The sequence below is a fragment of the Mustela erminea genome, chromosome 13 (genome assembly GCF_009829155.1).
Source record: "Mustela erminea isolate mMusErm1 chromosome 13, mMusErm1.Pri, whole genome shotgun sequence".
Taxonomy (NCBI): domain Eukaryota; kingdom Metazoa; phylum Chordata; class Mammalia; order Carnivora; family Mustelidae; genus Mustela; species Mustela erminea.
This window is the reverse complement of record NC_045626.1, coordinates 62,531,321-62,551,378: the sequence shown is the minus strand read 5'-3', so window position 1 is coordinate 62,551,378 and position 20,058 is coordinate 62,531,321. Positions and strand designations below refer to the sequence as shown.

At 62.6% G+C, this 20,058-nt stretch overlaps 2 protein-coding genes across 3 annotated transcripts; both read left to right on the top strand.

The window, feature by feature from the left end:
* Positions 1-496: 496 nt before the first annotated feature.
* On the top strand, positions 497-9,268 carry SEPTIN5 (septin 5). Of its 2 annotated transcripts, XM_032310464.1 has the most exons (12): positions 497-632; positions 769-779; positions 5,261-5,357; positions 5,465-5,551; positions 5,801-5,924; positions 6,012-6,146; positions 6,325-6,442; positions 6,552-6,653; positions 7,434-7,530; positions 7,629-7,764; positions 7,999-8,101; positions 8,212-9,268. In XM_032310464.1, exons 1-12 carry the CDS (start codon positions 590-592, stop codon positions 8,266-8,268), a joined length of 1,110 nt encoding a protein of 369 aa, XP_032166355.1. In that variant the 5' UTR covers positions 497-589; the 3' UTR covers positions 8,269-9,268. The 2 variants fall into 2 exon arrangements, with proteins under 2 accessions (XP_032166355.1, XP_032166354.1); XM_032310463.1 differs by lacking the exons at positions 497-632; positions 769-779 and adding an exon at positions 3,806-4,635.
* A 104-nt stretch (positions 9,269-9,372) lies between these two features.
* Positions 9,373-10,682, top strand: GP1BB (glycoprotein Ib platelet subunit beta). Its single transcript, XM_032310465.1, has 2 exons — positions 9,373-9,538; positions 9,794-10,682. Exons 1-2 carry the CDS (start codon positions 9,529-9,531, stop codon positions 10,396-10,398), a joined length of 615 nt encoding a protein of 204 aa, XP_032166356.1. The 5' UTR covers positions 9,373-9,528; the 3' UTR covers positions 10,399-10,682.
* The last annotated feature ends 9,376 nt before the right edge of the window (positions 10,683-20,058 follow it).

Genomic DNA, 20,058 nt, shown 5'->3' with positions numbered 1-20,058 from the left:
TCCGACCTTCCATGCGGTGACCATCACCTTTTCCTGCTGCGGCCAGGAGCAGGACTCCCCTGGCCAGCATCTCCCACGCCCATGGTGAGGTGAGGAGGGGCTGGCAGGAGGCTGCAGCACCCGGGGTGGGGGAGGGGGAGGGCAGGCGTTGTGCAAGGGCCACACGGAGGTTAGGTCAGAGGCCGAGGCGAGGACCAGGGTCCCTGGAGAACGAAGCAGGCGGCGTCCAGGCCTATGCACGGGAGACGCGAGGTGGGGCGGGAGTCGGGCAGCCGCCACGCGGTGGGCGGGGGCAGCGCGGGCGTCTCCGGGTTCCCGGGGCGCTGGCGGGCGGCTGGAGGCGAGGGCGTAGCCGGGAGACGGCGGGCTCAGGGCCTTTGGGGGGCGCCTGGGTCCCCGCCCCCGCCGGCCGAGCCGGGTCGCGCGTGGGCGCGGCGGGCGCCGATTGGCTGGCGGGCGCGCGGGCGGGGCGGGCGGCGGCGGCGCGGAGGGGCCGGTCACCCCGCAGCCTGGCCTCGGCCTCCGCCGCTCATCGCCGCGCCCCGCCCGCGCGCCCGCCGCCGCCCCGTCCCCCCCGCCGGCGGCCACCATGAGCACAGGCCTGCGGTACAAGAGCAAGCTGGCGACCCCAGGTGAGCCCGGCGCCTGCCCGCGCACCCGCGCGCGCCTTTGTCCCCACCGACCGCCCGCCTGCCTCTCACGGTGTCTTTCCTCTCTCTTCCGCCCGCCGGCCGGGACGCGGACCCTGACCCGACCCCGACCCTGCAGAGGACAAACAGGTACGTGCGCGCCGCCGCACCCCCCTTCCCCCCGCCCCCGGCCTACTGTCACCCATTGTGGCACCGACACTGCCGGCGCCCAGGCACGACCCCGCCCCCGCCGGCCGTCATCCCTCCGTGTCGCGATAACCGATAACCCATGGTCAGCTGGAGCAGTGCCGCCGCGCCTGGGGATAGGAAGGGGAGCATTGGGCGCCAGGCCGCTGGGGGACTGGCCCTTGACCCTTATAGCATGGACGCCCCTCCCAGCCTGGGGGGATGGGCCGGGTGTCCCTCTTCCACTGATCCAGCTCCAGCATATCCTCCCTGACCTGGCCTTGGGCCTCGTGCTGGGGGTCCTGAGTGACGGCACAGACACAGCAGGCCACAGGCTTGGGGAGGGGTCTTTGTCCATCAGCCAGCACCTAGAACCTGAGCAGCCCCACCCCACTCTTGTGCATCTTTTGCCTTTTCTTCCCCACACACCAATTTGAGTGGGCTGATCTGTGGTCAGGCCTCCTCCCCAGACTGGGAGCCTCCAGGGCCTGGTCTGAGTCATGCCTGTGTCCAGCACGGGTCTTCCAACCTAGTGGGTACAAATAGGCTTGTGGCTTTCCAAAGGGGCTGGCCTGGTCCCTGTCCTATGGGAACACAGGGCCCAACAGGAGGCTGACCTGGGCACCTACTGTGAAATCCAGCAGAGGCTGGGGTTCAACAGAGCTGGGATACCCTGAGAGTGGAGTAGGGGTGGGGTAACCAGGTGGGCAGGGGGCTCTGGGGCAGCCCTGCTGGGGCCTGTCTGGCTTGAGCTCAGTCACATTTGGGGGATTTTCTGGACCCAACTCTGCCCCCACAGTAGCCTTGGCTGCCCTCGTCAGGGATAGGGATTTACACAGTGGGTAGATGCTGGGTGGAACCCTGGAGTCTTGGCCCAGGGTGCGGTGGCAGCCCCGGGAGAGACCCAGCAGGTGGGGTGAGGGCCAAGAGTCACCGCCTACCAGCCCCAGTCTCCTGGCCAGGACGAACCCAACCCCAGGAGAGGTGAGGCTCTTGGGGAGGGGCCCTTCAACCTCACCCTGTTGGCAAGGGCTGCTTCAGGGAGTCGGAGCCAGGAGCTGCCTTCCTATCAAGGCAGGTCAGACAATGCCTGAGATGCAGGGACACATGCCGCCAGGCTATTGTTTGAGGGAGAAAGAGACAAGGACTGGAAGATGAACCCCCACACCTTTTCGGGGGCCTGCAGGCACTTGGAGTCACTGGGCCCAGCAGCTGCTGCCCAGTACCACACAGGGACCCCCTCCTGCAGAGGCATGAACCCCTTCAGGCCTGTGTATGCCCATCCTATGTGGTCAGTTAGGAGGCAGCCTCGCCCATCCTCTAGGACCCAAGAGAGAGGGCACCATGCAGGTGGAAGAGGGAGCCCCGGGAACAAAGCCAGGGAGCCAGGTGTTGGGGCGGGCTCTCTGAGGATCTGGAGGGAGCTGGAAGCATGTGGCTGTTACACTGTTAGCATTATTGGTGCTACTGAGCCATAGTCTATCTGCATTGGGAAAGAGGGTCGGGGGGAGTTCTGGTGGCCCTCTGCCCCCATCCTTTGACCCCCACCGGCTCTCAGGCAGCGATGGTGCTCTGTTGGCTCTGGCGGCTGCTTCCAGAGATGACTCCAGTGATTCTAAGAATGGAAATGCCTCGAGAGTCTCAGGCACCAGGAGGAGGTGGGCGCAGCTGTGTCTATGGCTCAGGAAGCCCTGAGGAGTATTTGTTGTACTTCATGGGCCAGAGAGAGCTGGTGGCAGGGTCCCTTCCTTGGAGCTCCCCCAGGGAGTCCACAGGCCCTACTGGGGTGAGTTTAGGTGTTGGGGCAGGCAGGTTGGGAGCTGGGAGTGAGACTCTTACCCTCCTGACTTGGGCCTCCCCAGAGGCTCTGCCTTACCAGTGGGGAAATTGAGGCAATCTGAAAGTAACAAGCTCCATTGGCCATGGGGCTGTGGGATGCTGAGGTTCCTTCTCAGCCTGAGGCCCATACCCAGGGGTGTCTACCTTGGAGATGCCCTGAGCCTGAGATGCCAACCTGTCTGGGTGGGGGCTAAGCTGAGGGGCTGTGTCTACAGTGGGCCTGCTGGTGGAGGCTAGGTGGGTCTTGGGCCAGACCCCTCCTGCAGGTTAGCGTGGCAGAGGCCTGGGGCCAGTTTGGAGGCTCTCTCAGGGCAAGGACTGAGGGCCCCTCCGAGAGAGCTGAAGGAGGTGCCCTGTGGCTTCCCCTCTACTCTCCTCTGCATGAAAGACTCTCCTGTTCCCAGCTGTGGACCCATCCCTCCTCCCCAGGTGCCAGGCCCCACAGCAGCGTCATGAGCTTAGACAGATGGACAAAGGCCCCTCAACCAGGGTTGCCAAGAAGGGAGGACCAGGGTGGGGAAGAAGAGCTGGGGCGGAGGGCTTCTCCCCACTGACGCACAACCCAAGGAGTATGTCTTTTCGTGTTGCAGCTCCTTTCCAAGCCTCCCTCTGCCCAGCTGGCACTGGCTGGTTCAGATTCTGGTGGGGTCCTGGAGGAAAGGGTGAGAAAGGGTCTGGTAGTTCGGGAGATGCCTGTGGTCTCTGCGGTGGTCACAGAAGGCGAGAGTTACACTGGCTGGAGCTCTCCAGTCCCCCTAGGCCTTGTCCTGTGGGTCAGAGCAGGCAAGGAAGCTCAGAGGGAGCCGCATACCCGGCAGGGGGTAAGTTTACTCCACTTACACCCCCACCTTTGCTCACAGGAGTGGTCTGGGGGCAGTTGTGGCCAGTGCTGGCTGCAGCTTCCAAGTTTCCAGAGATAGGGTGGGTAGGCCTCTAGTGCTCTAACTAACCCCCATCCCCCGCTTTAAGCTTCTGCAAAGGGGATGGGGGGGTTGGGGGATTGTTGTCCAGGCTAGGGAAGTGGGCTCTGCCCCCTCCAAGTTCCCACGCGTCTGGGAAGGCCATGCCAGTCAAGAACACCCCTGCCCCCCCACGCCCCCCGCGCGTGCACACACACACACACACACACACACACACATACACACAGGAGGAAGGAAGGAGCAGTGCAGGGAGGGGTGTGGCTGTGGGTAGTTGGGGCGCCGTGACACCGCCAGGAGGTTTCCGGGCCAATTCTGCGCGGAGAAAAGGAATGAGGGGGCCGGTTCCCGCGTGGGTGAGCCTGGGTACCAGGAGCGATTCCCCCACCCCCGGCGCCCTCTGGCGGGCAGAAGCCGCGCTGCACCTGGGGGGGGTCCCGGATGCGGGGCGGCCACAACCGCGCCCCCCAGGGCCCTTGGGTGGGCCCCGGCTTCCCCCACCCTCCCACTCGGGTGGTCGCCACGCTGGGACAGAGGCCTCAGGTCCGACAGCGGGACTCCGCCCCCGCGCCTATGCGCGCCTGTGCTCGGCCCTGCCCTCCGCAGCAGCTTTCCGGTGGCTCCGCCTGCGGCCCAATTTCCAGGCGACTGTTTCCCAGCGACCGCACGGGTGGGGCGGTCCTGTCCCCCCACCCCCCGCCAGCGCCGGCGAGGCCCCGCCTCTGGTTCGGGTGCGGGAGCGGGGCCTGCCTGTGGCTGCGACGCCGCGGGCGGCTCGGGGTGGTCGGCAGTGGCACAGGCATGGCACGCACGGCCTCCGGGGTCGGCGGCACCCCGGGTGGGCCACGTCTCTTCTCTGGGCCTCACTTCCCGCGTCGGTAAAACGGGGGCGAGAACCGGCCTTCAAGGCAGTACCGCGCGTAAGTCCCTCCTGTAAGCCCGGCCCCCGGGGGCCTGACCGGGTCTGAGGTGCGGACGCCGCGATGGACTCGCTGGCAGCGCCCCAGGACCGCCTGGTGGAGCAGCTGTTGTCGCCGCGGACCCAGGCCCAGAGGCGGCTCAAGGTGTGTGTGGAGAGGGGAACGGAATGTGGGTCAACGTGTGTGCGCCCTCCAGGGCCCGTCCCGAGAGCTCTGGGACGTGACAGGGACCGGCAGGGCCAGGGTCCGCCGGGGTAGGCACTGGGACCCCGCGGGCGGGGGCGTCTCCTTGCCGCTGTCTATAAATAGCCCTTGCTCTGCCTTGGTAGCAGCAGCCAGCCACCCCCGCGGCTGGATCAAGGCCAAATGGGGCCTCCCACCCCCGATACACTCAGGACGGTGAGTATTGAGGCCAGGGGGCTTCTCCGGTCTGTGAAGGAACATGGTTGTGTCTGAGGGGTCTTGGTCCTGGGGCCCTCTTCCCACCACCCAAGGGAGGGCACAGCCTGGGCCTGCTGCAGCCAGACGTCCTAAACTCCACACACACAGACACATTGTCAGGTCCCTGCAGAGCCCCTCGCTGAGGCTGGTCAAGGATGCCACCACCAGACCTTTGCCCACAGGCCCTCACCCCATTTGTGGCATTGAAACTCCCCACCCAGGGGACTCTGCCCTCTGCTGCCTCCATGTCTGAGCCAGATAGGGAATGGGGCATCAGACTGCCCCAGGCACTCTAGCAAGCCCTTGACCTGCCCTGCCCGGCCCCCAGGATATCGACAAGCAGTACGTGGGCTTCGCCACACTGCCCAATCAGGTGCACCGGAAGTCTGTGAAGAAGGGCTTTGATTTCACGCTCATGGTGGCCGGTGAGTAGGCTGAACTCCCATGCAGGGGGGCTTGGGCCATTAGCCAGCTAGGCTCTGTCATAGGGGCCTCAGACTTAACTCGACTCTTCCACTACACCTGCTGGCAGGTGAGTCGGGCCTGGGGAAGTCCACATTGGTCCACAGCCTCTTCCTGACCGACTTGTACAAGGACCGGAAGCTGCTTAGTGCCGAGGGTGAGTGGGCCCTGCTTCCCCATCCCCTGCTGCCTGACCCCTCAGAGGGTTCCCTCCCAGATCCAGACCCTGCTCCTCCCTTCTCACAGCATGGATCTCCTGTTCAGGGTCCAGGAGGAGTGGCCCAGATCACAGTCAGGCCAAGGCGCAAATATGAGAATGAATGAGAACAAGGGTCCTGGCTGCCCAGTGGGGGTGGGGACTGGGAGATGGAAAGACACCCCCCAGACCATGCCCCGACCCCCGCAGAGCGCATCAGCCAGACTGTAGAGATCCTGAAGCACACAGTGGACATCGAGGAGAAGGGCGTGAAGTTGAAGCTCACCATTGTGGACACGCCAGGCTTCGGGGATGCTGTCAACAACTCGGAATGGTGAGCAGAGCCTGGCCGGGGGACAGTCTCTGCCTAGGCTGGCCCAGCCTCCCCTCTGGACTCACAGACCCTCTTGTCCCTCTGCAGCTGGAAGCCCATCACTGACTATGTGGACCAGCAGTTCGAGCAGTATTTCCGCGACGAGAGTGGCCTCAACCGCAAGAACATCCAGGACAACCGCGTGCACTGCTGTCTGTACTTCATCTCCCCTTTCGGCCATGGGTGCGTGAGCAGCCTTGGAACGGGCTCCAACCTCCACAGAGCGCCACGGCTCTACCGGCCACTGCCTGTCCCCTGGCCGTGTGCTCACAGCCTGCCCACCCTGAGCCCATCCCAGCCTCTCCCCAGGCCCCCCACCACCCCTGCTCTGCCCCTCACCAGCCCTGGCTACTCTCTGCAGCCTGCGGCCCGTGGATGTGGGTTTCATGAAGGCCCTGCATGAGAAGGTGAACATTGTGCCCCTCATCGCCAAAGCCGACTGCCTGGTCCCTGGCGAGATCCGGAAGCTGAAGGAGCGGGTGAGCCTTGGACTAGGTCTCTGGGATGGACACCAGCCACCACGCTGATCGTGGGTACCAACGTAACTGGCCCTGGGTACTGGGTCTGACAGCCCTTGCCCCGCCACAGATCCGGGAGGAGATTGACAAGTTCGGCATCCACGTGTACCAGTTCCCCGAGTGTGACTCCGATGAGGACGAGGACTTTAAGCAGCAAGATCGGGAACTGAAGGTGAGCAGCCTGGGGTGGCAGAGGAGGGAACCAAAGGTCAGTTTACATGGAGCCAAGCATCCAGATCCAACCCAGTGGACAAGAGTCTTTTGTCTGGGCAATAGAGCCCCTTCACCTGAGGCTGGGATGGGTACAGTCCCCCATGTCCCCACTGGCTTGTGTGTTTTGGGCCCCATGTGGTTCATGTGTCCTGGGGCACTTTCCAGGACCCAAAGGCACAGTGCTGGCTAGGGCTCCACTCTGACCCTACTCTTGAGTCTTCTTCCAAGGGGTCACCAGCATATGGGTCTGGCCCAGGGCCCTGTGGTCCCAAGCCTACTCATGCCCTGGCTGCCAGAATTCTGAGCTCCAGAGGTGTCTATAGCTTTGGGTGACCCAGGACCTAGAGTGGCGAGACAAGACATAGGATAGTCGGCCACTGGGCCAGGAGGAGAGTGGGCCTCTTGGCCCCAGCCAAAGTCAGCAGCACCAACAGGAGGCCGGGGCTCAGCTCTGGGGAGGGATGGCAAAGGTAGCTAGATGGAGCAGATGGGGGGTGGAGTCAGAAGGGGACGATGTGCCTGGTGGCACAGGCCTGGCAAGGGCCCCTGGGGTAGAAGTGGTGCCAGGCTCTGGCTTCCGAGAAGCCAAAAGAGGTGGGCAACTCCAGGATCTCCTTGGAGAGAGCCTGTTGGTAATGCTGGAGGTGCCAACAAGGTACGGCATGCCCAGGCCCATCTTCAGCCACTAACCCCACACTCACACTAACTGGGCGTGAGCCCGTGTGCCTGCCCTCCCCAGGAGAGTGCGCCCTTCGCGGTTATCGGCAGCAACACAGTGGTGGAGGCCAAGGGGCAGCGGGTCCGGGGGCGACTGTACCCCTGGGGGATCGTGGAGGGTGAGTTCAGGAGTGGGGCACCGCCTAGGGGGTGGGAAGGCTCTCCCCACCACCACCAGGGCCTGCACCCATCCCCGCTACCCACTCCCGCCCCACAGTGGAAAACCAGGCGCATTGCGACTTCGTGAAGCTGCGTAACATGCTTATCCGCACGCACATGCATGACCTCAAGGACGTGACATGCGACGTGCACTATGAGAACTATCGCGCACACTGCATCCAGCAGATGACCAGGTGCGCAGCCCTGACCCCCGACCGCATCATGCGCCCCACGACCCCCAGCCTCCTTTCCCTAACAGAGGGCTGGTCCCTGCTGCCTACCCAGACCTGCTCTTGGCCCCGGCTCCCTTATAGCTCCCTCCGCCCACCATGCATCTTGTCCTCCCAGAGCCAATGGGAGCTCAGAGGGGGAGGGCCTTCCTAGTGCTGGGTGTCAGACAAATTCCCGCCCTCTGGTCTGCCCCACAGCAAACTGACCCAGGACAGCCGCATGGAGAGCCCCATCCCCATCCTGCCACTGCCTACACCTGATGCAGAGACAGAAAAGCTCATCAGGATGAAGGATGAGGAGGTGAGGAGGGCCCCAGGGGAGGAGCAGGGGCTGGGGGTGGGGTGGGGCAGGGGCAGGCCCCTCCTCCTCGTTTCTCACTCCATCCTCCCCTCTTCCTGTCTCCCCTCCAGCTCAGGCGCATGCAGGAGATGCTGCAGAAAATGAAGCAGCAAATGCAGGACCAGTGACCCCAGCCCAGCCCCACATCGCCATGGATAGACTGCCAGTTTCCAGGCTGGCCCTTCCCATTCCTGGACCCCAACTGGCCTGGACTCAACCCTGGAATCATCTGGAGCTGCAACAGACCTGGGCACAACCCCAGTCCCAGAGTGACCTAGACCAGGACTGTTCCCAGCTGTTACTGACCTGACCCAGAGACGCGGGGTCACAGCCCCCAGCCAACCCTAATTTATTCTCAGCATCAGTCCCTCCCCTCATTTGTATCTGCTTCCAAGAGGCCTGAGAGCAGCCCCTCACCACAGCTGGCCCCCTGTGGCCTTGGGGGAGAAGCTGCTAGGTTGGGGCATGGCTTTTAAGATCTACCCCTGCCCTAGAAGGCCATGAACTCCAACTCCAGGCCCTACTCAGGTGGGTGGGTAAAACAAGGCAGAAGAGGGGAGCAGATCCCCAGCATCCCGGGGCCTAGTTCCCCACCCCAGTGCCACAGAGTGGATGCAGGAGCCCTCCTGTGCCCACTCCCTTGGGCCACCCAGCTTAAGCTGAGACCTCACTTCGTGCCGAGGTGGACCAGGTCTTTCCTTACCTCCTCACCCCCTCTCCGGGTAACTCAGTGGGCGGGCTGGGCAACAGAAGCACTCATGATCCCTCCAGACCAAAGGAGGGCAGCTGGCTGCAGGCAAGGATTTCATGGGCCTGGTGGGGCTGGGACACCCGTGATCACCCATATTCCTCACCCATGGCTATGGCCTGGCCTGAGGGCTCTAGGAGTAGTGGGTGGTGGTGGGTGACCCAATAACCCCCTATGCCTGCCTAGACTGCCATTCCCTGCCTGTGGCCGGAGGTCCCTTCTCCCCAGCAGCACTGTTGCCCTGAGTTCCCTAGCCCACCCCTCCCAACCACCAATCCCCAGCATGATACCTTCCCCCCAAACCCCATTCTCCAGTTTTGTTCAATTGTGAATGCCACGTCCTGTCCTGGTGACAGGAAAACAATGTTGGTGAAGTCCCAGCGGTGTCAGAGTGATCCATGTGCCCCTGGGAGGTTGTGAGGGGGCGGAAGCCCTGGCGGCCTGCGGGCCCTGGTGATAGTGCTCTATCTGGGGCCACAGCGCCTGTCCCCTCGGCCTCCAGGTTATTTCTGGCGGATGGCTGCGCTGTGGTCGGTTTGGTGGGGGATCTGGGGCCTGGCAGGGGCGGGGCAGCCTTATCGCCTGGCTCTCCAGCCCAGGCTTCGGGGTCCAGAGCAAGCCGGGTCGCCATCCTCTCGCCATGGGCTTCGGTGAGTCTGGGGTCAGGCAGGGCCCCCGCTGCGCTCCTTGAGCAGAGTAGGGCTGGGAGGCGCTGCCGTAGGGAGATTTGAGTGGGACTATGAGGGGACCTCTAGCCAGCGCACGAGATGATGGGGGTGGAGAGGCTTGCGGGCAAGGCTCTCGGGACCTCGGGGGCTGGAGCTTGGCCCGGCACCCCGGGGTGCACAGGGACCCGCCCCAGAGCCCCACAGGCCTCCAGGCTCACTATGGCGCTTCCCTTCTAGGGCCGCGCGGGGCGCTGAGCCTGCTGCTCCTGCTGCTAGCGCCGCCCAGCCGCCTGGCCGCGGGCTGCCCCGCGCCGTGTGACTGCGCGGGGACTCGTGTGGATTGCGGGCGCCGCGGGCTGACGTGGGCCTCGCTGCCCGCCGCCTTCCCGCTGGACACGACCGAACTGGTGCTGACGGGCAACAATCTGACGGCGCTGCCGCCGGGACTGCTGGACGCGCTGCCCGTGCTGCGTCTCGCGCACCTGGGGGCCAACCCCTGGCGCTGCGATTGCCACCTGGTGCCGCTGCGCGCCTGGCTGGCCGGCCGACCCGAGCGCGCGCCCTACCGCGACCTGCGCTGCGCCGCGCCCCCCGCTCTGCGCGGCCGTCTGCTGCCCTACCTGGCGGAGGACGAGCTGCGCGCCGCCTGTGCGCTGGGCGCGCTCTGCCGCGGGGCGCTGGGGGCGCAGCTCCTGCTGCTCGGCCTCGGGTTGCTGCACGCACTGCTGCTGCTGCTGCTGCTGTGCCGTCTGCGCCGGCTGCGCGCCCGCGCCCGTGCCGCGCACCCGTTGTCGCTGACCACCCCGCTGGTGGCGGAGCCCGCGGGAGCCCGCGAGTCCTGAGAGGAGCCCCGAGAAGGGCTGAGCGACGCGGGCCCGCCGACCCGACAGAGTCCATCCAGGGGGGCCCTCGCTCTGACCGGGACGAGTCTCGTCCTCCGCCTGGGCACGAATTCCAAGACCACGCCAACCCCTGCAGGCCGCGAGCCGAGCGCGCGCCCCACCGCCGCGTGCCCGCCGATAACCCGGGCCGCTGAGGCAGGTCAAGGGCAGGGGGGAAGCTGCAGTCCAGCCGCTGGCGAGGTCCCCCACGCTAAACTCCAGCGCAGAATAAACCCTTTTCCCTATCTGACTGGTCTCTGTGCCCCGCCACCCGGAAATTCCCCTCCGCAAACCGCAGAACAGCCTTGGGAGGCTTCTCAAGGGGACGCATCTCTTCTTCGCCCACCCAGAATAACTGCCAGCCAAACACCGGGTTAGTGAGTGACCTCTCCCAGACCACTCACTCTCGCAGAAGTTCAAGTGGAAAGCATGGAAGAACTCGGACAGTGACCACATTGTAGGGGACACTGCGGGGAGTGAGGACAGTGTGGGAACGGTGAGGACACTTTGGGGAGCAAAGACACTGTGGCGACAAGACACGGTGAACAGTGAGGACACTGGGGAATGAGGACACTAGGGACAGCAAGGACACTGGGGATGAAGACACTGAGGATAGGACAGTGAAGACAGTGGATAGTGGGGACAAGCAGGGACACTGAGGGTGATGAGGACACAAGACAGTGAGGACACTGTGGGGACAGTGAAGACAGTGGATAGTGGGGACAGCAGGGACACTGGGAACAATGAGGACACTGAGGACAGGACACTTGGGACACTGAAGACACTGGGGAAAGTGAGGACACAGGGACAGCAAGGACACTGAGTGCAGTGAGGACTCTGTGGACAGTGAGGACTCCATGGGAACAGTGAGGACGCAGCAACAGTAAGGACATGGGACAGTGAAGACAGTGGGGACATTGAGGGCCCTGCAGGGCAGTGTAGTTGGGAGAAAGAGAGAATGGATGTTTGCAGTGGCAGCATCTGGAGGGTCAATGAGGAGCCGTGAGAAGGCTCTGAGGACTGTTCGGAATGTGAGTGGCAATGACCATGACCTGTGAACAGCTTTGAGGATGGCCAGGGCTGGGTCTGAGGTGGTGAGGATGGTCTGATGGCCCCCCTGGAGCTCCCTGGGCATCTGAATTATGAAGCTCATCCTGTGAGGCAGGTCCCTGCGGGGGTGAGTGGGTACCAGGGGGTTGCTTGGTATCTGGGATCATGTCCTGCACTTGGCTGCCACTTCCCACAGGCAGGTCTCCCTGATTGCCCAGACCAGCCCTAGTCCCTGAACCCCGAGCTGAGCAGCCAGGGCCTGGAGCTTCCTGGGGGTTTAGCCCAGCAAGGCACAAGCTGTTAACCAGGGGCTTGGGGTGCCCAAAGGAGACCTGATGCCCTCCTCACTACTGGCGTCCGCCTCCCACCCCCGTGTGGCCCCCACCTGTCAGCCCATATAAACAATGAAGGCTGCTCCCCATGGACCCCAACAAGAAGCCTCAGGCCTGGGCCCGGGATGCCTGGCACAGGAAGGCTCCGGCCCCCAATGACCAGGTCGGGGAGGCTGCCGCTGACACGGCCTTTGTCCCAGTCTTTGTGGCATAAGATGGATGACCCTCCGGTTGGGCTGATGCTATCTCGGGGCTGCCAGTCAGACATGAGCCAGGAGCCACCCCCTCCTTTGTGGACAGGTGCGAGCCATCCGGCCCATTGTGGGCTGTGGCCGACTGCCCGATGGTCCATCCGGCCTTATCACCACATCAGGGATGGTGGCCCCTTTTGTACAAATGAACTGCCACCCTCCCAGCCCCCAGGGGTGGCCCAGCACACTCAGAGTCCCTGGTAGGGGTCAGAGGTAATAATCGTTGTCACAGCAATGTACACAGCAACCTCCTAACTCACTCCCAACATGGTACAGGGAGACAGTGTTCCCCTTACTTTCCAGAGGAGGAAACCAGATGCCAGGGAGGGATCCCTGGCTGAGCCAGAGCAGAGCTAAGACCAGACCCCTAGGTTCCCCCTCTCTTCCTCCTCCCTGAGGCCTTCAGGGAGCAAATGCAGGGCCCAGGAGAAAATGACCCGGGGGTCCTAGATGACCCTGAGCTAAAAGAAGGAGGTCCCCCTGGGCTGTGAGCCAAGATTCCAGCAGGAACTATGAGGAAGTGTCAGTAAGAGCCCAGGTCCAATGCCCACTGCCCACAACCCTGAGGGCTTCTGGGCCAGTGTCCAGCTGAGAGAGTAGGCATACAGCCCTGAGAGCCTGGAGCCGAAGCAGCTGGAGCTTCTCTGTTGGAGGAAGGAGGCTGGCATCACCATGTGGTCAAACCTAAAGAAGAACTTCCTTACCCCCTGGTAAATATGGCAGCTAAATTCCATGGTTTCTCCTTTTTTTTTTTTTTTTGCCAGTTGGGTATGATTTAGATTGGCTTCTGCCAAGGTACTGAGCACAGAGGGTGCTGGCCTGGCCTCAATGGCTAACCTTTTCCAGGCCGCCTGGCTGCTCTTCCATCCCAACTTCTGACCCCGAGCTGACCCTCCATGCACTGACCCTGGGGCCTCAGCTTCCAAGGAGTGTGGAGAAGAGGATGGTCTCAGCTCAGCGCCCCTGAATGGGCGGGTGCTGGAAGGAGGAAGACCTCTACCACTTGGCCCAACAGGTTATCCTGCCCTTCCCCCCAGCCGTTGTCCTCCATCTAATGGACAACATACCTGCCCCAGGCTCTGTTCCCCATTGACAGTCTGGTCCTCTCTGTGACTTCAGACTCCTTCCAGATGAGAACAAGGCAGTGACAACTCAAGGTGCTACCCATCCCCCCACACCTCTAGTCCCCAAGCTGGCTGATTCAGACGGATCCTTTCTTTGCCCTGCAGCCCAAGGGTCCTCTGACCACAGTACTGCCCACCCCTGAGAAGGGCCAGACGGCATCCCTGGGGCAGACACAGCCGTGACCTCCCTCTGGTAGCCTTCGTATCCTTGCCCGTGAAATGCGTGGGTGATAACTTCCCGCCCCAAACCGCATCCAGTTCCCCCCCTCACTTGCCACGACCCCGTAAGGCCACCAGAGGGCGCTCGCGGTCTGCGGAAACAGCCCGAGTGTGGCCAAGGCGGCCGAGGTGGGCACTGGGCAGGCAACCCGGGTCCGCGGAGAAACAGAGGCCAGGAGAGGGAGGGTTTGCCCAGGCTGGTGGTGTGAACGTCGAGAAGGCTGATAGGTCGCACCCCCACCCCCATGGGAACAGGGAAGGGTGCGCCCCCCCCCCCCCCGGCCGCTAACAGACAGGGAGGGGTGAGCGCGCCAGTTCTGCCTTCTTCCCTCCTCCTCCCCTCCCCTTTTCTCCGCTCCCCTCTCCTCCCCTCCCTCGGATCGCTGACAGCCCGTCAACAGGGAAGATAAGGGACCTCTTCCGCCAAGCGGAGGGGGTGTCATCCCAGGTGCACCAACCGCCCTCCCGCCGCCTGTTTGCTCCGTAAACACTTATTGAGTCCCTGCTGTGTGCACCGGGGCGGGGCTGGAAGGAGCTGCTGTGGCGAGCGTGGAGGGCGACTGTGAGGAGTTGGCCTTAGCCGCTTCTGCTGAGGATACCCGGTGGGGACGGTAGAGGGAGCTCCCCCAGGGGAGTGGAACAGACGCTGCGCCACCTCCCAACCAACCTGAGGGCGGGGGTGTGTGTGCGCGCGCGGGTCTTCCGTGGGCCCCCTCCATCCTAGGGAGTTGGAGGGGAGCCTGGGGAGCGGGCGGCCCCTCATTGGGCGGAGACTTGAGTGGGGCCCGCGTGGACGAGGCCCTGGGAAGGTCTGGAGGGGTCTAAGCTCTGGCCACGTTGTGTGGGGGGGGTGCACCCGCCGCCCAGACAGAGCAACAACATTGGGGTGGGTGGCGGGGCCCTGGGGGCCCATAGCTCACCGCACCGTCTGCGCCCACCCCTGGCGTTTCCGATGGAAGACAGGCAGCAGGTGATAAATCACCGGCTCCCACTCCCACCCACCCAGGCTGCCTTGGGGAAGGGGGAGCTGCATGTGACAGAGACAGCCTGAGACAGAGACAGAGAGACAACCACAGCAAGAGAGGCAGCTAGACCTGGCCAGCTGACATGGACCAGGTCCCTTTGCTCAGGGTGTCTGGCCTCCCACCCCCAGGTGCCCCCTCCACCAGTCCCATCTGGAAACCAGCTGAGAGCTACCCCACCCCAGCCGACCCCCACCGGGGAGGAGGAGGAGGGAGGGAGCAAGGCCTTAGCAGCCATAACTCTGTCCACCCTGGTGAACCATAAATCAGCAGGGGGCTCTCGGGAAGCACTCCCCCCTTGGCTGAGGGGGGTCTTTGGGGTCACTGGGCCTGGTGACTGGGCCTGGCCTTAGCTGTTGTGTCCCTCCTTCCTTAACCGGCCCCTGGGGGAATCCCCCAGGCCCATTTCTGTTTTTCCCCAGTGCAGTCACATGCCCAGAACCATCTACACCCAGTGCTGTCTCCAGGGAAAGCACTCTGACCGTGCGCATCAGGAGACCTCTTCGGGGAATGACATCCTGTCCTGTCAGCAGAGCCCCTCGGCTGGCCCTGCAGGACCTGGGGGTCAGCAGTCCTCCCCAGAGAAGCCCTCCTGGAGATTTGCTCTGTCCCAGAGGAAGCACTGTCTGTCCCTTCTTTTGTCCTGCTTTTCTGTCACCACCACCCCCACAGGGTGCCAAGGGCCATTTGGACAAAGGGTGCTGAGAGATGGACAAGGTGGGGACTCGATGGGTGTGAACACCCCCCAGGGCGGTCAGTGTTCAGTGGGCAAAACCTGAGAGAGCCCATGGGAGTGCTCCCAAGACCTGTGGGGTGTGTTCAGGAACCCCACTGCCCAGGCCCCCAACTCCAGCTCCAGGGGTCCATCAAGTTGACTACCCCTCAGGGCTCATGTCTCAGAAATAAGACCACTTGTATATGGGCAAACAAATGTCCACTATGAAATCTCTCAAAGAGCAGCGGGAGCAAGGACAGTGACTTCCTTCAAAGCTCTGGGAATGCGGTGCCCAAGAAGCCCTGGTGGGGTGGGGGGAACCACCCTCTAACTCTCAGTATAAGCCTGAGTGCCCCAGCCTTGGGACATCAAAAGCAGTGACCTGTGTGTGTGTGTGTGTGTGTGTTCTGGGAGTGGAGACTCCTGGGGATGTTCAGGCTGAGGTACAGGGCATGCAGAGCCCAGAGGGGTGCTAGGCTCAGCCTGTGGGAGGGAGAGGGCCAATGGGCCCCCAAGTGTGCAGGGGGAGCTGCCTGTCCAGTTCTTCATTGGTTCTCAAGCATTGTTCCCAGCAGTGTGCAGCCCTGCCTGGAGGCCACTGGCTGCGTGGGGGAGGGCTTTGGGGTGCAGGTCTCTTGGTCCCCAACCTTCACCCAGGAGAAGCCCCCCCCAACCCTTCTCTCCACCCCTTCTACTACTGGCGTCCTGCGTGGCAGGGAGGGGGGGCTTACCTCACCCTGTTTAAGTGTGTCAGACAAACAGAGGGGCTCCAGACCAGATGGACCCTCACGTGGCAAGGAGTGGGGAAGGGGAGGGCTCCAGCCTGCCTGGCCTTCCCCGCCCTCTCAGTACTGCCTCTGTCCCAGGCACAAGGGACCCTGAAATCATCCCCACAAGGTCACTGTGTTCCCAGTGAGGTAAAGGAACTTTCAGAATTATGAGGGGCTGGTGGGGGGAATCCTTTAAATTTTGCCTGATGGGGATGCTGGGGTGTGGGGGTACAGACCCCAGGGGAAGTAGAGGGTTCCCGTGGTAGCCACTTTTCTTTACCTTCTCCGTGTGGATAGGACTGGTAGGCCCATCCCCAAGAGGGAGTCTGCAGCCTGGAGCTGGGGGTCTGGAAGGTGGGAGTGAAGTTCCTGGGACAGCCTTGGCATCACCAGGGGGTTGTACCCTTGGCCCCTGAAGCACTCTCAGGCCTGAGCGGGGCTCTGAGGAGGTGCCCTCGGAAGGGTGCCCTAAAGGCCACGCTCAGCTGTACATCCACGTTGAAATCTGTGTTGCTGTGACTTGTATTTAGGAGCTCACTTTTCTCTGTGCTTTGTTTATTTAAAGATGCTCTTGAGGGATTCCCGTGAGTCTTTGCAGATACCGAGGGAAGGGCTTCTGTCAGGGCAGGGCTGGGGAGGGGCGGGCGCCCCTGACAGCCGCCTGTCCAAACACGCTTGCCCGCGCCCCTGTGTGCCCACTGAAGGTGCTCACCATGTCCAGGTTGCCTCGTCTCCTGTAGGAGTGCAGCCTGGGCACCCCGTCCCGGGACAGCACCATCGACACAGACCCAGAGCCGAGCCAGAGCCCGTGGACATGACCACCATCCTGAAATAGTCATGAAAAAGGGGAGTGGGGGAGACCATTGGTTCTCTTTATGGGAAAAATGGGAACAGACTTGTTTGGGTGAACTCTGGGTCTCTCCTGGCATAAAATGCTTCATCTGTGTACCCCTTGCTCTGGGGGGGTCCCCTTATTTTATAGGTCTCTCTGCTGATAATCCTTTTTTTTTTTTTTTTTTTTTTTAAAGATTTTATTTATTTATTTGACAGAGAGAGATCACAAGTAGGCAGAGAGGCAGGCAGAGAGAGAGGAGGAAGCAGGCTCCCCGCTGAGCAGAGAGCCCGATGCGGGACTCGATCCCAGGATCCTTTATCCTTTATCAGCAGCTCCTGCTCTATAGGTTTCTTCTCGGTGGATCCCTGCTATGGGAATTTCTGGTGTAGGGATCTGCTGTATGGGGGTCTCTGTTCTGGAGATCCCTGGTCTGAGGTCCCTGTTCGGTGGGTCTCTATCCTTAGAGGTCCCTGATCAGCTCTCCAGATGCCTGCTCTGCCTCTGGGCGTCCCCAGTGTGGAGGTGAGTGATGCTCTCTCTCTGCATTTGGGATACCATGGTTCTGCCACAGTGGTTTCCAGGACACTGGTCAGCCCCTTCTCCCTGCACTGGGGATCCACAGTTCCAGAAATCTTCCTGGGGGGCCACACTACTGACTCTCTCATGGCAAGGCCAGCAGGATGAGTGGCTAGAGCGTTCCCCCATACCATCCATGGAAGGATGTTGTTAGCTAAGGCTGACCCACAGCCTAGTTCCACAAAGCTCCTGAGTCCCAGACTTCAAAGACGCCATTACGGGTCCACGGAGTCATCCCAGAATCCTCCAAGTGCTCCCTGGAGCATGGCCCCGCAGTTCCGACCTCCAACCCCCACACCTTCAGGACCCCGGGGGACTGCACTGGGATTGGTCCCAGCCAGCAGGTGACTTCGGTCAGCACCGGTAGAGCCTCAAGCCTGGAACTGTCCCACGGGGTCCTTGTGGACAAAGTGGGTCAAGGGTATGCAGTCAGCAGGCCCAGCAAAGGGACTGTGAAGAGTCAAGGCTGAGTTATGGCCTCACTCCTTAGCACTGCTGCCTGGGCTGTGCTCGGGAGCTGGCCCCATGGGGTCGGGGCTGCCTGGTGCCCCTAGGCCACTTCAAAGCAGGTGGGACCCAAATAGTCCTGAGGAGTCACCATCCAGCCCTGGTTCCCATGCATCCTCATCTCCCGACGAATTGCCTGCCCTGTGGTTGCCTTGGGCCCGCTGGTCCCACTCTGCGTGTACACCGTCATGCAATGGCCCTTCCACAGTGGCTGTGTGCAGATGGGAGAGACCCTGCGCACGCGCGCGCACACACACACACACACACACACACACATCATATAAAGCACACACACATGCAAAAACACACACGTGCTCACAAGCATCCGGAGAGCCTTCCCTTTCTTCCATTCCTTGGGTCTGACTCCTCCATGGAGGTGGGAGAGAGCGCACCTCCAGGGTGGGTGCCACCTGGGTGTCCCCGAGCACGCTGTGTCACCTTCTGATGTAAGTGTCTGTGTAATCACACGGCTGTGCGCGTCCGCGCATTGGTTGGTGGGGATATCGGCTGTGTATGGTCCCTCCTCCCTGTACGAGTGTGTCCACATCCCCCCACACCTGTGTCACCCCCGCCCCACACCCGTGCTCCCTCATCTCTCGCATGCACGTGTCCAGCCGGCCGGCCATGCCCCCACACGCCCCCCTGGCAGCCGCCCGTCCCTGCCCGCCGCGCCATGTGTACACAGAGGCTTGTTTTCTCTGCCTTGCGGGCCAGGGGTGTGCTCGTAAATCGTGCAGTCGATGACACATTTATCCCTCAGGCGGCTGGCGGTGTGAATTTATGGCTGCCCCTCCCTCCCAGCTGAGGCAGGACAGGGGCCTGGACACCCCCGTAGGCAAGCACCTACAGGCCACTCGGCCAACCAAGCTGTCATGGAGCCATTGGGACGGGGGTCTGGCCAGGAGGAACTCAGGAGCCCTCTCAAGGTCTTGCCTACTCAGAGACCCTACAGTTTCAGGGCTCTCAAGGCAGACGAGAAGCTAAGAGGTTGGGTCAGTTCAGCATAGGCATTTCTAACCCGCTAGAGGCAGGGGGGCCAAGTGCTGGGCCTGATGTCTGACCTGTCCATCTGCCCTCCCACTCTGCACCTCAGTCTTCCCGCCTATGAAGTGGGATGGCAGGACTGGAGGGGCTGCTCCTCCCGGGGGTGGAGTCAGCCCACCCACTATTATGGGGTCTCTATGGCATTGAGGTTTGGGGAGGACTGTGTGTAAGGGTGGGGAGCTTGAGGACAGCGGGGGCTGCATGTAACGAAGAGAACAGTGACCATGGAAAGTCAGGGCAGGGAGGACTTCTCAGAGCGTGCCTTCCTTCCTCAGCCTTGTAAAGATTGGGAAACCGAGGCCCAGCGAGAGGCAGGGCCTCAGAACTCCAGTTCTTACTCTCCAGTGTGCAATGAGAGGGTCCCAGTTTCAGCACCCCCTCCTGGGGCAGTTTCCTTTGTCCCGTGAAAGACTCTGTGTGGGGGAGGGGGACGGCCCACCGGGTCAGACAGGGGAGATGATGGAGCAAGGGAAGGGCCATCGGGGCCACAGCTGGGGATGGGAGCCAGCCAGGAGTGAGAGGCCTGGCTGCCTCCATTGTGTCCGTCTGTCTGTCTGTGTGTGGGGTCGGGTCTCCAGGGTACCCTCTGTCGGCTCTCATGCTCCCCCCCCACTTCTAGTCCCCAGCCCCCCCTTGCTGCCCGCCTGTCAGGATGAGCGATGGCCATGCCCCTCCCTGGGCCCTCGGCCCCAGGCCCGGTTCCCGCTCATTAGCCGCTGACAGTGTTTGCTTTCCCGCCCGGGACGCCCACCCCCGTCACAGGCCATTTCTCCCGGCGCCCCCCACCCCCATGGGCCTGCCCGGGGGTCCAGGGTGCTGGGCAGGACCTGCATTCAGCTCCCAGAGTGGTGGCCAGAAGGAGCCCAGCCCATCCTCGCCTGCACACCCTAGAGGACTTGTTCCGCCGAGTCACAAAGCCAGGCTACAGCACAAGTGGGACTGGGCCATGCCACCGAGACCAGCTGGCTTTGCAGTGCCACACAGGGGGGGTCTCCGAGGACAGGAGCCAGGTTCACTGTCCCACTTTTCTAGCTCTGGTCTCTCTTCCTTTCCTGGTCTCTGTGGGTCTTGGAACCAGTGTCTCCAGTGGTATAACCCTTGAGCCGCCCGCCCTGTGCAGAAGGCACAACCCTGACCTGGAGTCTCTCTGTCCTCACGAGCAGCCCTGATGCACAG